Source organism: Tachypleus tridentatus, chromosome 9 (assembly GCF_004210375.1).
Source record: "Tachypleus tridentatus isolate NWPU-2018 chromosome 9, ASM421037v1, whole genome shotgun sequence".
NCBI classification, from domain to species: Eukaryota; Metazoa; Arthropoda; class Merostomata; order Xiphosura; family Limulidae; genus Tachypleus; species Tachypleus tridentatus.
The window spans coordinates 40,214,199-40,230,664 of NC_134833.1; the positions used below are offsets into that span (position 1 = coordinate 40,214,199).

The following is a 16,466-nucleotide window of genomic DNA, read 5'->3' on the forward strand; positions in this document are numbered from 1 at the left end:
TTTTGAGACTAAAATACGTAGATTTTATACACACTCAAAATTCGAATTAGTGAGAATACATATCAGCTTGACATCAATGTTCTTTTCTGCTGTTTGTTTGTAATTTTATTAAGAAACATAATAATAAAAACGTTAATGGTGGTAAACGAAATATTTTTATCAAATTAAGAGTTTTTTTTCTTCTTCTGGTTTGTAAAAATCCTTACATGATATCTGCGAAGCTGAATTATAGAAAATCTGTCACTAAGACTAAACAAACTTTTATGACGTTTAAATTCACAGGCTTATGTAATTATTGTAAATCTATGAAACACGAATATTACAATTACATGCTATACTTTTGAGCTTTTCTTTAAATGAAATAGGAACAATTTGATTTTTTTCCAAAAATAAATGAATTTGTAAGTATAATAATATTATATAAATAATGCTTAAGGATATTCTAAAATACAACATTTTAATTGCACAAAAAAACACTGTCGAAGTGGAATCTACACACTCTCCTATCGTTCCGTTATGAGTACTCGCTTCCTCCGGACCCTATACCGTTCCATTAAAAGCACCATCTACCTCTTGACCCTATACCGTTCCATTAAAATCACCATCTACCTCTTGACCCTATACCGTTCCATTAAAAGCACCATCTACCTCTTGACCCTATACCGTTCCATTAAAAGCACCATCTACCTCTTGACCCTTCCGTTCCATTATTTTCTTCACACGAGTTACTCACATCATTTAAGAACAATATTTGTTTCATTTGCACATAACAGATTGTTTTCTTTATATTTTCTATTCTCAGAGATGCACAGTTCTTAGTAGTGTACAGTGTCACTGCCAACTTAATCATACATACAACAAGTATATTATAAATATCTATTGTTTATGTCCCAATACAATGTAGAATTTTTTTCATTTAAAGGATAATACTAAGGTTATCTTAACGATTTTTATAGGAGTTCTGTTTACTACAACGTTCGTAGGAAAAACTTTAAGAAGATAGGTAAAGCGCATAACCCCCCAGTAGCAGAGTGGTATGTCTGTGGACTCACACTACTAGCAACCGGGTTCAATACCCGTGGTAAGCAGAGCACAGATAGTCCACTGTATAGTTTAATGCTTAACATCGTTTAGAACACCCAGAAGCGTACATCTTTATCAATCACTGGAGAGAAATCCCACATAAGGGACAGAAACACACACAAAGTGGCAATCATCTTTCGTTGTTTCTAGAACCACAGTCCAATCCCTAGTTTCAAGGATAAATGTTTTTTATATAACTTCTCAAAACACATTGAAAAAGACACAGGCACGTTCTTTGGAACGTACTTAATTAACAATAAAAGCTGTATTGCAAACATTTGTTTTGTACATCAACGTACGTTATCGCTAATCTTTGTGACAACAACATTATTGTGTACAGAGATGTCGTGCGACCAAATTTTATGTTTGTTATATAACTTAATATTACATTTAGTGTTGCATCGCTTCAAATAAAATACAAATACTGATAATAACGAACATTGAATATGTCGATAAATGTAATGATTAACGATCTTAAATACAACACACTGTGTTTAGCTTTAAACATTTTTTGTGGATATAATATTTAAATAACGACATTTATAACTATATAACATTAAAACATAAAAATATTTCCTCTTCCTATATCACTTTGTGACATGATAATTTATTTACTCCTCTTCTTAAGTACTAATTTCTGAGTTTATCAGAAAATTTAGAAGAGAACTATTTTTCTTTAGACACTTCTATTTTTTCAACTTTGACAACTCGATATTCTATCCAGGTTTTGTTTCTAGTTTTACTGGCTAAGTTACCCTTCCGCGATGGAAAGAGAAAAAAGCCTACCAGTTTGGATATGTGAATTTTCTAAATGATGGATAATCCTAAACAAAAGCATTTTATTAGAAAAGCAGATACAAGCTTACATGCACATAAATAATGTATTCTGCAGATTTGAGTCATTATGTTCTTACTGTTACTTGAAGGTTCCGTTAATTCTTACACTAATAAAGCAATGGTTAAAACGTAGAAATAGGCCTAAGAAAGCTAATCGAACCTATTGAAGATCCTATCTAAATTTCAAATAAAGTCACCACGATGTCTTTAAAAGGTGAATGTCTGACATGGAATGTTGAACGAAAGCACCTATGTGCCATATTGTTTACACATCAACAATGACAATTTCAGAAACTATTACAATAACAATAAAGAGTTGAAAAAGCAATCGGAATAACAATGACGAGTCAGAAATATTTATAGTATTAATGTAAAGTTCAGAAAAATTAGTTTTTGAAATTCATATTTATCTCACTGTAAATTTCGTGTAAAATAAATTGCATGGTAAAATGTTATTATTAATCTAATTAACATAAAATGTAATAAATTATTCTTACAATATATATCACACCTTAAGACGTAATCAAATCGTATATCATTTGACATCTGTACACCTTACACATTACCGCATTAAGTTTCCTCAAAGAATAAATAATTAGGTCATTGTTGCTGCCCAGGGGGTTCGAAACTCGTAATCTTTCTGTAAAAGAAAAAAACAGCGTCACTTAAAAGCATTTCATTACAATCTAATGCTTAACGCTACTTAGGAAAGAAAGTTCAAAAATAAAACTAAAATATCATGACAAATAGACAGTTTCAATTAATCCTTAGAGACTTGTTAGTAAGTAAAAACATGGTCTATGATGAAAGTTGCACGTATAATGAAACTTAATCTCAACCTGTTTGGTATTTTCGGGTACATTGATTTCCCTTAACAGTAATAACTGAGTGTTCAAGTAGAAAATGTTGTATAAAACCAATCTACGTTATCAGACTTTAAATGAATTGTGGAGAATGAAAGAGACTGTACATATCTTATAACAATGTGAGAAAGCATATATTTATTCAACAAAATAATCAAAATGAGTATATTCTCAAGGACAGAGTTCTCAGAAAGGTATCTTAAGAAAATTTCATATTGTTCCAAACTGAGAAAACAAAGCATCACATGCACTAAAATATAATGTCATTTTTCTCATTTAAGAAAGATGCCTTCCTTTACTGTAAAACCTCTAACTGGAAATCCCCCCAAGTGGCTCAGTGGTATGTCTGTGGACTTAAAACACTAAAAACCAGGTTTCAATACACCTAGTGGGCAGAGCACAGATAGCCCATTGTGTAGCGTTGTGCTTAATTCAAAACAACAACAACAATCTAACTTTTAAAAAAATAACAAAGAATATTTTCACTTCAGGTTACGTACTGATTTTATATCGAGGAAGGATATTTTTAAATGGGTACTGCACCTTTGAAGATAGATATTATTTACTGTAAAAGCTGTAAGTTGTAAAAACATTTAAAAAAAAATTCAAAGAAAGAGTACCAAAGAAATTTCATTGAGTATTTAGTGGTTAACGTAAAACTTTATTAGATACTATAGTGTATTGAATATTGTTGGCTATTTAATAGTGATTTTTCTAAGATAACCATCTTGAGTGTTTTATCTCTGTAGTTCAACAGTTCCCAAACTTACTTAACTCGCGGCATACTCGAATATTTACAGCTTAATCATAGAGGGGAGGGATTACTGGTTTAACATATTTAATAAAGTCCAGTAGTATTTTATATTTTGTGTGCGTTTCTATAGAGACATTTTAGGATCTATATATATATTTTTTAAATAATTCACAATGAAAGTATATACATATTTACTGTATGTACTGACTGCTATAACTCCTGGCAATCGAAGTATTCTGTAAAATGAAATAATTTTAATACCTCATCCATCAAATTATGACCCATTCACTCCCTTTATATATGTGTTCAAAGAAATAGAATCTAAGGGTTTTCTTCTTAAGAAAATTTCTGTACCCAGTTAAAATATAAACATGTTAAGATAAGATGAAAACGAATAATTAATGTGGTAAGTTCAACTTACAGTAAAAACTTTACTGGGGTCACTTTCTGTGTCGTAGCGGTTGCGATGCTTGCTGGGTGCTACTACCTGAGTGTAGCGTTTCACATAAGGCTCTCCCATCTTATAATAAATACAACAAATGAACACTATTCTCAATAGGTTGGTTCATGAAAACTTGAATTACTATTTAAATGTATAAAAATTAGGTTTAATACTGTAGCAGGCATAATGATATGTTTTTTCTCCATACCTTTTCAATATATTCAAGTTTGTTTACAGCAATTGCATATTAATATTGAATATTTATAAAAGGTATTGAAAGATTATTAAAAAAAATGTGTGAATAATCCCTTACTCCGCCTTCCGAGTTGTTTAACAATGAATTTATGTTGTTAGGCTTGCGGTGATTATTAGGGTTAACAGGGGCTCCGTTTCCTGCTTTACCCCAAAAGGCATTCCATGTGTCAAGGTGCTACAAGAAACAGTATATTTAAAATTTTAATAACAAATATAGGACTTACGAAATACCTATAGCCTCACCAAATACACAGATATATATAAGGATTAACGAAACATTTGTAAATAGAATATTGAATAGTACATTGTCTGTTTTTAACAGTGTCAATTTTCATTGGTTTGTACACTCTTCTATGAATAACTTTCCCAACTCACGCTATTGCATTATTATTTCTTAGTGTCGAAGCACTGTTTACATTGTAACCTATAAATATAAAAATTCATATAACAACCTATCAAATTAAGAGTTGCACACAAAGTTTTGTTTTGTTGAGGTTCAAATAAAACTACACTCTACGCTAGTCGTCTCTGATTTAGAAATCATAAAGAAGTCAATACAATAATACTCGTTCAACAACACACAATTACTTGACAAGAAATCAGAACCTAACAATTCCTAATTCTATAAACAAATAACGTGACGATGCTACAAGAAATCAGAACCTAACAATTCCTAATTCTATAAACAAATAACGTGACGATGCTACAAGAAATCAGCGTTACTGATTTTACTCAAGAGGTAGTCAGTGGCCATAAATAATATTTAATAGTACAATAAAAAACATAACACTCATAATAAGAGTCTTGCGGTCGTTTCTCCCAGTAACAACTAAAACTTTCTGGAAAACAGAAACATGATATGAAAGAAACATTTCTACGGAATAACGTTCTTATTTTTAAGATTACATCGTCTGCTTCGTTTTATACTGTCATTGCTTTACAAACAAAGTGTATCATTATACTGTGGTTAACGTTGTACTAAAGAATATAATAATGCCGTTTCCTTGTACTTAACTATAAGGCTAATTTTTACAACCAACAATCTACCAAATGTTAACATCAAATATTACATGTTTCAGTAAAAATCACTTACTACATTGTTCACAAAAAGTAGAAGTGCAACCATTACATCACAATTACAACTTCGACCAAAAAGTACAAGTACAACCATTACATCATAATTACAACTTCGACAAAAATGTACAAGTGCAACCATTACATCCAGTTTATTTTGTAAATTTATTCATGTAACCTGTTCCCAAAGAAACCACTTCACCGTTCGTTTTTCTATTCCTATCTACTAGTGTTTTTCCGATGTTTCTATCGTTCTTCTGTTCGCCTGAAATTACAAACACAAGAATGATAAAGGATACAGATGTGGTTTTATTACAAACCTTCTGACTTTCAATAATTTCTTGTTCTTTCTGTTGATACCGTTGTCGTTGACGATCTTCAGCCTGTTGAGACAAGTAGTTGTGGTAATCAACACTTTCATCTGACTTGGCCCGTCTGATATCTAGTTTCTGTGGACGGAAGTTCAAGATACCAAAGTGAAATAAAAATAGATCCTTACGCTTATGTACTAGATAGCTCTAGTTTATATTCAGCAAAATATACAAGGGTTGCAGAGGCTAAAAACAGAGAAATAGACAAACAAACACCTATTATATGTGGCTAGGAAATGTGGTTTCATCTTTGGCTGTTCAAAGCCTTTTAGTAGGGTATCTGGAAGCGCCATAAACACATACTTGGGTATAGGGCTCAGTTCTTCGAGAGCATATTGTGATATGAAGTCTGGCAGTCTCGTTTATTTATAATACTCTTACAGTCATTGTTGACTAAGCCTTATGTTTGTTTGTGTTTGTGTGAATTTCGCGTAAAGCTACTCGAGGGCTATCTGTGCTAGCCGTCCCTAATTTAGTAGTGTAAGACTAGAGGGAAGGCAGCTAGTCATCACCACCCACCGCCAACTCTTGGGCTACTCTTTTACTAACGAATAGTGGGATTGACCGTCACATTATTACGCCTTCACGGCTGAAAGGGCAAGCATGTTTGGTGCGACCGGGATTCGCACCCGCGACCCTTGGATTACGAGTCGAACGTCTTAACAAACATGGCCATGCCGGGCCCTAAGCCTTATGATACCCATGGGATGATCACTATACTGTTTCTATTGCGCTAATAACACATTGTGCAATTTGGGTCACTAAAGAATCTCTTAATTTAATCGGGCTACTATAACCTCTCCGATTGGTGTCCTCTCGTCTGGTCCACATAATATGCTCGAACCATAGGAGTCTCTGATTAAGTAATTTAGCCCTTTGAGTGCATAAGTTGTCTTTCAGGTGAACAAACAAACAGTTATAACTAAATATAATTAGAAAATAAAATATTTCATTATTGAGCAAGCAAGCTTTGAATCATCAACTAGATTGTTATTTTAGTGAAGCCATTACAATTTAGTTAACCGTACTAATACATTGGTTAGTAAAAAATATCTCAAACTATTTGCACGCGATTCATTTTTCAGTACTTTAGTTGGTCAGAAATTGCAGAACTTGTGAACTTATTGTAGAAATATTTAATTGATTACAGCTTCATAATATTTGTTTACAAGCTGCATTTTTCATATTGTTTGAAGTTATTAATCACAAGGCTAACAATGGGCTATCTGTACTCTGCCTACCAAAGATATCGAAACCCGGTTTTTTGTATTGCAAGTCCGCAGATATACCACTGTTCCACTAGTGGGCTTTTCATATACTTTAGAACTCGAATTTTACTAAACTGTGTACGCATCTTTTATATCTGATGTTTCATGTTTTAAATTGGGAATACTTTAGCAGGGGAGAAGGCAGCCCGCTACCAGAAGGGGCTTTATGTGCCTTTTTGAGCCGAATAAGAAAACACATTGTTAGTTATACAGCAGAAAGTATAGGGTGTGTTTAGCAGCACCTCGTCCTGAGTTTTCCTATTCATTTCTTGTTATGCTAACCACTGAGCCACGCCTAGACCAAAAATTAAAATATGCGACATAAATCTGAAAAAATGTTAATAATTTCCTGTTCAACTCAATGAAGATAAACACTTGGAATCAAATTTCTTTTGTTTGTTTGTTTGTTTTCTGCAGATATTCTTATAAAGCTGAATAAAGAAAATTTGCCTAAATTTTGAACAACTGATAGGTTAAAGAAGAATGCTTTTTTGTTTTATTTCAAAATGATTTACACATTTTGGTAAAAGGTAAGGGAAACGACCTTTACACACCAAATATTATAATATCAAACAATTGTGAATATTAACCCTGAAGAAGCCGCAAAGGCGAAACGTTAGTTTTAAATAAAAATGTATTATTTTTATATTTATCTGTAATGTAAAGGTAGATTTTCCTTAACTAGAGAGAAGTAACAAAGCCAACAATATCCAACGCCACTCTTCTCCTAACAGGCCCACGACCTGAAAGTGCAGGGTGTGATTTTTGTGGCAAGGAAACGTAAATTGTGAGTCATAAGATTTGCATTTCGGCCTGCTTACAAATAGGCCACACCCGGCCAAGTATATATTAGACAACGATGTTAAGACACAGAGAAGACAAGATTGTTCTCTACTATGGTTCTCCGAGATCTCTTTATTTGTTTCATACATTATAAACAAATTATCTCTTGATGGTTCAATAACTATAGAAATGAAATTGTACTGAACGGATGCGTTACAGGCCTGACCTGTAAATGTGTACGGGACGTAGAAAAAGTCATTTGACTAAAGACGTGATTTCACCAGAGATCCTTTAAATAGAGATTAGTTGTGCAAAAATTGTCATAGTATCAGAATCACATATCGGTTTTTTGGAATTACTAAGTGACAACCGACACTTAGGGAGATCCAAAACAGAAGATGAACGAAAATCGGTGCTCAGTACCTGTACTCATGGTTCTCTAACTGTGTACATATATATTTCTTGTGTGGAATATTGTCCACAATGAAAGAACTGAACAAAACAATAAAAGGAATGTCACACTGTATGCACTTGAATAATTGTCTTCACAAAAAGAAACATTGATTTAAAATTTGTCTACGTAATTGACTAAATAAAAGAAAACATTTATTTCAACTTGGAGAAAGGGGACATCTGGAGAGTGTATTAAAGCAAGTTTCCATTAAATTTCCTTTATGCTCAGTAAGCTGACCGTAAGATTAGGTCCGAATTTCTAGTGTATACTAAGTCTCCTACCTAAAGACTTTTATTCTGTGACTATTGCTTGCATCCGATCTATATTTTTCCGATTTATATTCAATACATTACAAAGTACTATGCAGAAAGCATGTAATGTGACTTAGTCTTCGTGGAATTCTCGCAATATTTTGTCAAAAGACTTGAAATGTTAAACACTTTGCTATAATTCTATTGAAATGAAAAGATAAATCTAACGACTTAATCATAACATCGAGGCACTTCAGACCATTGGAAATCACATTAAAAAATTTCATTTAGTCTGACAAACAAAAACAATCTATATATATATATATATATGTATTGTTTCGAGATTTTACGTCTAGCTATACAAGGAATTATCTTCCCGTAGCCTTTTCTTATTTTGAACCGATAGACTGGAAGTAAGGCAGATATAGCCAACAGTACCTACCGTCTACTTTTGATTATTCTAATCGAATAGAAATATTTTACTATCACTTTTACAGCACACCCATGGCCCCAAAGTACGGAGCACGTTTTTACAGCTACGGCTGGTTGGTTATATTAAAGCATATTTACATTGAGCTATTTGCAGGGTCCACATGAGGCAATCGAACCTTGGATTTTAGTGTTTAAGTCCCTAAACTTATCGTTATCCCAACAGGGAACTGTAACAACGGATTGCGAACCCTAAATCATCGGATCCACAGTCCGGGCTTGCCGACATGAAAATATTGAACAGCTAAATGTTGCAAAAATTACACATTACTGAGAAATGACGTAATTGTAACAATAATACACATATATAAAAGTTAAAAAGAAATAAACTAAGACATCACACTACAATAAAAATAACATCAGTCAACACTCACTGTAGCAGTGACATCAGAGACACCTTTCGGTTGGTTGAGCAACTCTCCTGTTATTTCATCTCTTTTAGGATGACCAACGGTCTTTTCTCGCATTACTGACACTAAATCCAACCCCTAAAGAAAGTAAAATTCAATATTATTATCTAGAACTCAACTACAACTTTATCTGTGATAAGATGTTCAATCTTACGTTCTTAAGGAGGATTTACTTTATTTCTTATTCACACAATATAAAAGCTAAAATGATGTATTTGTTTTCCTATGGTTATTTTAAGATACCCATTTTCTATCTATAGGAAATATATGTATGAACATATGTATATAGATTAAAAAATTAAAATTATTCTTATAGCATTATATACACATTAAGTAATAACCAGTTTTGTAATTGTTTTTTTTCAGTGAATTAGTTATAAATTATATTTATACATTAAATATTCCAGAGAAGGTATTTTAATTTGTTCTTAAGTGCAAAGATACACTATTATGTGCCAACCGTGAGTATTTAAACCTAATTTCTAGCCTTATAAGCCCTCAAGTTTTCCTCTGAGCCACTAGAGGGGGAATACTTTAGAAACTTATTTTAAGTTACACGCGTATATTGTTTGCTAAAGTGGGTTTTGACATGAAGTGATGGCACATTAATTTTCAGTATTTGCATTATTCCTACTGAATATAAAAAGGAATCTACCCAACTATAAAAACCGTTATAAGGCTGGTGTGAGGAGTAGAATTTTATTGATCAAAATAAAATCAAGAACAACATTCCAGATGACGTCATGTGCTCGAAATGAGATTGGAAGTTTCCTGAAACTGATGAAGCAGTGGAATACACTGTATTTAGCAAGGCAAATGAGACAGAAAATTAGATCAGAGAGAGAAAGTTAAAGAAAGATAAAAAAGAAGGTTACAGAAAACTAAGACAATATTTTCAAGACCTTGTATTACCGAAGAATACAAACTACGAAAAGAAGGAAAACAATGTAATAAGACAACCTATCTAACGTGCTACAGAACAAAAATCGATATGATACATCAACAGATGAATAGAGCTAATGTGGCCAACCATTCAACTGACGCATGCTTAAGTGAAATACACGAGACATAAACCGGTTATTCAGTGAAAATAAGTGTATTCTTAATCTGCTTAATAACCCCAAACATATGTTGTTTCTAAACAGGAAGCATAAGACATAGCTATAAAGCTTCCAAATGAATTTCTTTTAATATTTATAGTGCCGATAGGACTTCGCTCACGTTAATTTTGGGAGTTTAAATATATCTCTTTTGTGAAGATGTGTGAAATCCTTGGAGTGAAAAAAACAAGAACACCTCTTCGTTCATTTTTTGATAGGATGAAGGAGAGATATAACTATGCACTTTAAAATCAGTAGACGAACATCAGAAAACGTTAGATTAATATCTTTCACTCTTACTCATTAATTACTGACGAGCGATACATGAAGATCCAAGAGGAAACTAGAAGTGCCACAGTATCTTTTTAGTTTATAACCATTCAGAAGAGTTTTACACAGAATGTGCATTGATATAATTAACTTTACGCCATATATAACTTTATCCGAGAAAGATTCAAATCAGCTAATGAAAACGTAAAGAGTTGTTATATTGTAAGTGCTGTCACGATTTAGAATCCATTGTGGTAATATGGTATGGTTGTACAATTTCCGCTGCAAGAGAAGACGAACTCTGGAGATAAATAAATGTTGGGAATGAACTTATATTGTAAACAAAAGAAATACCGAAGTGGTTCCTATAATACAGGAGAACAAGCAAGTTGAGATAAAAATTCTTCCACCATGGTCGCATTTGGAAGCATGTTATATAGGGAACAGCTATAAAAGTTTCATTAATTATTATACTAGTCTTGCAGAGAACAGGCTATGTATTAGAGAGAGACGTTAAAATTCGCAATTTTCTACCTCATTTAAACGTTTTGCTACCAGATGTCTAAAATGATTACAGATATTTAAAGAATAAATTTTTATCATTTGTGAATTCATTTTTAGCGTTTAAAACATGTTAAAATATTCTGGTGGTTAACAAGTAAAAGATTCTTTACTCGTCCAACGGGAAGTAATAAAGTCTGGGTTTTATTCACTCTCAGTTTGAAATACTGTGTACCACACGAATTAAAAAAGTGATGAAGGTGGTTTTGAAGAAAGTCTCAGGATATCCTTCTCTCTCGTATATGAAAATAAGGGTATGTGTGATACTTGCTTCAAAACACGATACCTTTGGAGTACGAAGACGTGTTACTGAAGCCTATCACAGACTCTACTTTCCCAAACAGTCTGATATAACCTAAGAATCAGATCAACTAAGCTGATTACAAGGCATTACAATTAGATCTGATATCAGGTAGAGGAAGAACACGAGAATTCGTTAAATGTTATAATAAGCGTGTTAAACAAAAGAGTAAACAGACACTCACACTGTCACTAAGATATTGCTTCTCCATGTTATCCCGAGCCTTCTTGTCTTCTGCTTCCTTCACTAATTAATACAAAAATGGTAACGTTACGTACAGCAAAAATAAATCTGAATTACTTCAAGATACACGTTACATGAATACTACACTTTGTGAACTATACATGGCAGGTGGTATTTGTAGTGTCTGAACAAAAGTATAAGTAAACCAGGTGGTATAATAAAGAATATGAGATTTAGGTTACGATAACACAACGGAATATCAAGACAAAATAGCTTAGTTTTTAGTTCTTTATCAATTTGAACTTGCAAAATTTGAAAATTTCCCATTTGAATAAAATGACAGTGAAAAACAAAGTTTTTGAAACGTTTTTGTTTCAGAACAATTTGTTTTTGTTTTGTTTTTAATTTCGCGCAAAGCTACACGAGGGCTATCTGCGCTAACCGTCCATAATTTAGCAGTGCTTACACTGGCATTTAGCTATCAGCTCCCACCGCCAACTCTTTTATCAACGAATAGGTTTGTTTGTTTGTTGTGAATTTCGCGCATAGCTACTCGAGGGCTATCTGCGCTAGCCGTCCCGAAATTAGCAGTGTAAGACTAGAGGGAAGGCAGCTAGTCATCACCACCCACCGCCAACTATTGCGCTACTCTTTTACCAACGAATAGTAGAATTGAACGTCACATTATAACACCCCCACGGCTGAAAGGGCGAACATGTTTGGTGCGACCGGGATTCGAACCCGCGACCTTCAGATTACGAGTCGAACATCTTAATACGCTTGGCCATACCGGGCAAAAAAATAGTACTGAAGTAACCAATGAACATAGACAATCTTTATAAGAAAATATTTCTGATTATTAATTATCTTACTGGTACGTAGGTGAACTAAATAATAACGATTTTTAAACTTAGCAAAAGAATATTTGGTAATAACAGAACTAGTGTCGCATTTTAACATGGTATTTTGTATTCACACTCTGATGTCAGAGACTCCAAGCTTTCCATAGTCGTTCTAAATTTGTTTGTTTTTGTTTTTGAATTTTGCACAAAGCTACACGAGCACTACTTGCGTTAGCCATCTTCAATTTATCAGTGTAAGACTAGAGGGAAAACAATTAGTCATCGCTACTCACTGCTAACTCTTGGGCTACTCTTTTACCAACGAATTGTGGGACTGACTGTAACACAATAGCACCCCCACGGCTGAAAGGGTGATCATGTTTGTTATGACGAGGATTCGAACGCGCGACCCTCAGATTACTAGTCGAACGCCCCTAACCACCTCGTTATGTTTGGCTTAGTCTTTCTCAATTCGGGATTGCTGACCAGAGGAAGGGATAGCAGTCAACAGCGCCTGATGTCTACAGCAGAGGTGTCCAACAGTTTTTCATGATCACCAAAACTTGAAGAATGTGTTAACATTTTCGCCACATGAGAAAAAAATAAATGTTTTTTATAATATAGAAAAATACACAATAATGTTTTAATTTTTTTAAATAGGTAGTAAAACAACAGTTCGCCACAGTCAATAGTCGTGACGACATGTAGCGAGAAGGGACCTTTGAACACTGTTGGTCTACAGGTTAGGGATGATCTAATAACTCGATTCAACGCAACACCTATAATGCACCCACAGCTAAAATCCGAAAAATATATCCAGCATCAAGTAATGGCCATTCGTTATACATTCTTATATTCCGTTTAGAAAATTGATGGCCAAATATGCATACATATAATGTAGTTAAGTTTGTTTGTTTTGTTAATTTCGCGCAAAGCTACTCGAGGGCTATCTGCGTTAACCGTCCCTAATTTAGCAGTGTAAAACTAGAGGGAAGGCAGCTAGTCATCACCACCCACCGCCAACTCTTGGGCTACTTTTTGCCAACGAATAGTGGGAGTGACCCTCACATTATAACGCCCCCACAGCTGAAAGGGCGAGTATGTTTGGTTCGACGTGGATTCGAACCCGCGACCCTTGGATTACAAGTCGAACGCCTTAACACACTTGGCCCTGCTGAATCCATGTAGTTAAGTGACACACTCCAAGAAATATCCAAAATATAGAAGATATAGATGAAACTTAGTGCAAATTGAGATGCTGTAGACAAGAACGTCAAGATTAGATCTACTTTATTTAGATGCATTACTTGGTTAGATTTAATATTATTTAGGTGCATTACCTGGTTTAAAGTTATTTAAATACATTACGTGGCTAGTGTAACGGATTTACCGTTGTACATATATTTGGGGCCTACTTTTGTTTCTGTATACTTTTCTTTTTTGGAAGTGACGTATATTCTTGACTATGTACTGTGTAAGCCCCACATGTTCCCGAAATTTGTATAACGTTCTTGAGTGTAAAAACCAACAATACTTGTGTGATGAAAGCACGCTAGAACAGTGTCGAAATTTCTACAAACTCGAGTAATTCCTAAGAAAAACGGCGAGCCAAAAGACGAAAAAAGAGAATATTATTGGACAGCTATAGCCCTAGGAAGCTATAATTGTGATTAGCGTTTATTAATTGAAAAATTGCACAATTTGACCGTTATAGATTTCGAATACACTGCTGGCCAAAATCTTAAGACCAATGAATATAAAGAAAAAATATGCATTTTATGTTGTCAGACACAACCACTTCTTTGAGTAGAGCTTCGAAAGATGAAAATAAGAAAAAAAAAAATAAAAAAAAAACTTTTTTAGGATTTAATAGGGAAAATGCGAACACTATGAAATTAGCCTAAATACTAGTTGGTCAAAAGTTTAAGACCACACCAAAAAGAAGTCCTAAACAGGGTAGGAAATGTCCAACAAGAGGTCTCAGTAGTAAGTTGCACGGCCGTCATTGCAAATAACCGCAAACATTTGCTTTGGTATGGTCGATATGTGTTTGCAGAAAGCTGGCTGGAATGTTATTTCAAGTGGTGAAAATGGCTTCACGAAGATCATGCACCATTTGGAATTGACGTCCATTTCTATAGACTTTCCTTGCCATCCACCCCCAAACATTCTCAGTAGGATTCAGTTCGGGCGAACGCGCTGGATGGTCCAAAAGAATCACGTTATTCGCCATGAAAAAGTTCTTTGTCCTGCGGGCATTGTGGATTGCAGCGTTGTTCTGCTGAAAGATACACTCATTTCCGCACAAGCGAGGGCCTTCAGTCAATAAGGACGCTCTCTCCAACATGCTAATGTAGCTCCTGTATAACCTGAAGCTCCATTGCTCCATGAAAGGAGAAACCACCCCAGATCATGATGGAGCCTCCTACACTGTGTCGTAGAAAATGTTTCCAGTGGGATATCCTTATCGTGCCAGTAAAGTTGGAAGCTATCTAGACCATCCAGGTTAAATTTTTTTTCATCAGAGAACAAAACATTTGTCCTCTTTTGTACGTCCCATATTTGGTGCTTCTCAGCAAAGTTTAATCGAGTTGTTTCGTAGTGTGGAAGGAGGCGTGGCCTTTGAAGACGTTTACGGTTTTTAAAGCCTTTCTCTCGTAGATGCCGTCTTATTGTTCTTAAGCTGTATTCTGCGTCCGTAAGGGCCTTAATCTGGTTCGACGATCGGCTGGTGTCTTGCCTGACAACTCGTCAAATCCTCTTGCTCAACGCCGTCGAAATTTTCATGAGCTGACCACTTGAAATTCTCGTTTCGTATCCCTCAGGGTCTTTTAAAAAATTTTCAACAGTAGTTTTACTACGCCCAATCTCACCAACGATGGCACATTGAGAGAGACCTTGCTTTTCCAGCTCGACAATTCTGCCACGTTCAAACTCTGTCAACTTTTTAGCCTTTGCCATGTTTTTACCCAATGTAACACAGGAGATGTAAGTGGGAGATGTTGACTACGCTAATGCTTGAACACAAATGACTAAATTTCGTTACGTATTTACCGATTAACGCTTCGTTTCAGTTTTGTCTTAAACTTTCGGTCAGCTAGTATTTAGGCTAATTTCATAGTGTTAACATTTTCCTTATTAAATGCTAAATTTTTTTATTTTTATTTTCCCTTTTCTTATTTTCGTCTTTCGAAGTTCTACTCAAATAAGTGGTCGAGTCTAACAACGCAAAATGCATACTTTTTCTTTATGTGTTCATTGGCCTTAAGATTTTGGCCAGCAGTGTATAACAAACTGCTAAACTTCAGTGAATTACTTTGGACGTTATTGTTTCTACGATTACATTAAATATCTCGTTTGGTAAGAAATGAACTTTTAACCGATGTAAGACTAGCCAAAAAAAACGTCGTTAGCTTAAGAGAGTTGCAATAATATCAACTCGCAATTAATCTGTTCTTCGTGGACTTGGATCGTCGATAAAGCATTCAGTTCTAGTACATATATGAGACTCAGTATTGTTTGTAAAACTATTGTATACAAACCATCACTTGTAATAACTATGAACATTAACTGTTATTATAAATTGTATTGTTTTTATGTTTATATGTTAAATTATGTTTGAGTTAAAAAAGGAAATTGTGTGCATCAATCTTATTGGCAAATAACAAATGTAATATATGTATTGAAACTTAATTAACTATTAAGCTAAAATTTCCGGTTATTTGAGACAGTGTGCATGTGTATTCTTATAGGAAAGCTGCATCGGACTATCTGCTGGGTCCCCTAACAGGAATCGAACAGCTAATTTTAGTGTTTTAATTTCGTAAACTTTCCGCTGTACCAGCGGGGAATTATTTGAGATATTAACACATAAC

The 16,466-nt window shown here is 34.2% G+C and overlaps 1 protein-coding gene across 7 annotated transcripts in view; it reads right to left on the bottom strand.

The window, feature by feature from the left end:
* Positions 1-16,466, bottom strand: part of LOC143225112 (uncharacterized) — an 86,323-nt gene continuing 69,857 nt past the window's right edge. For 5 of the 7 annotated variants that reach the window (XM_076453903.1, XM_076453904.1, XM_076453901.1 and 2 more), the window contains 6 exons: positions 11,751-11,812; positions 9,299-9,412; positions 5,629-5,757; positions 4,293-4,409; positions 3,959-4,057; positions 1-2,560 (listed from right to left, as the gene is read on the bottom strand). In XM_076453903.1, the coding sequence (XP_076310018.1) occupies positions 2,516-2,560; positions 3,959-4,057; positions 4,293-4,409; positions 5,629-5,757; positions 9,299-9,412; positions 11,751-11,812 (566 nt within the window). In that variant the 3' untranslated portion in view covers positions 1-2,515. The remainder of the gene's footprint in view (positions 2,561-3,958; positions 4,058-4,292; positions 4,410-5,628; positions 5,758-9,298; positions 9,413-11,750; positions 11,813-16,466) is intronic. The other 2 variants (XR_013013618.1, XR_013013617.1) reach the window with 2 other exon arrangements.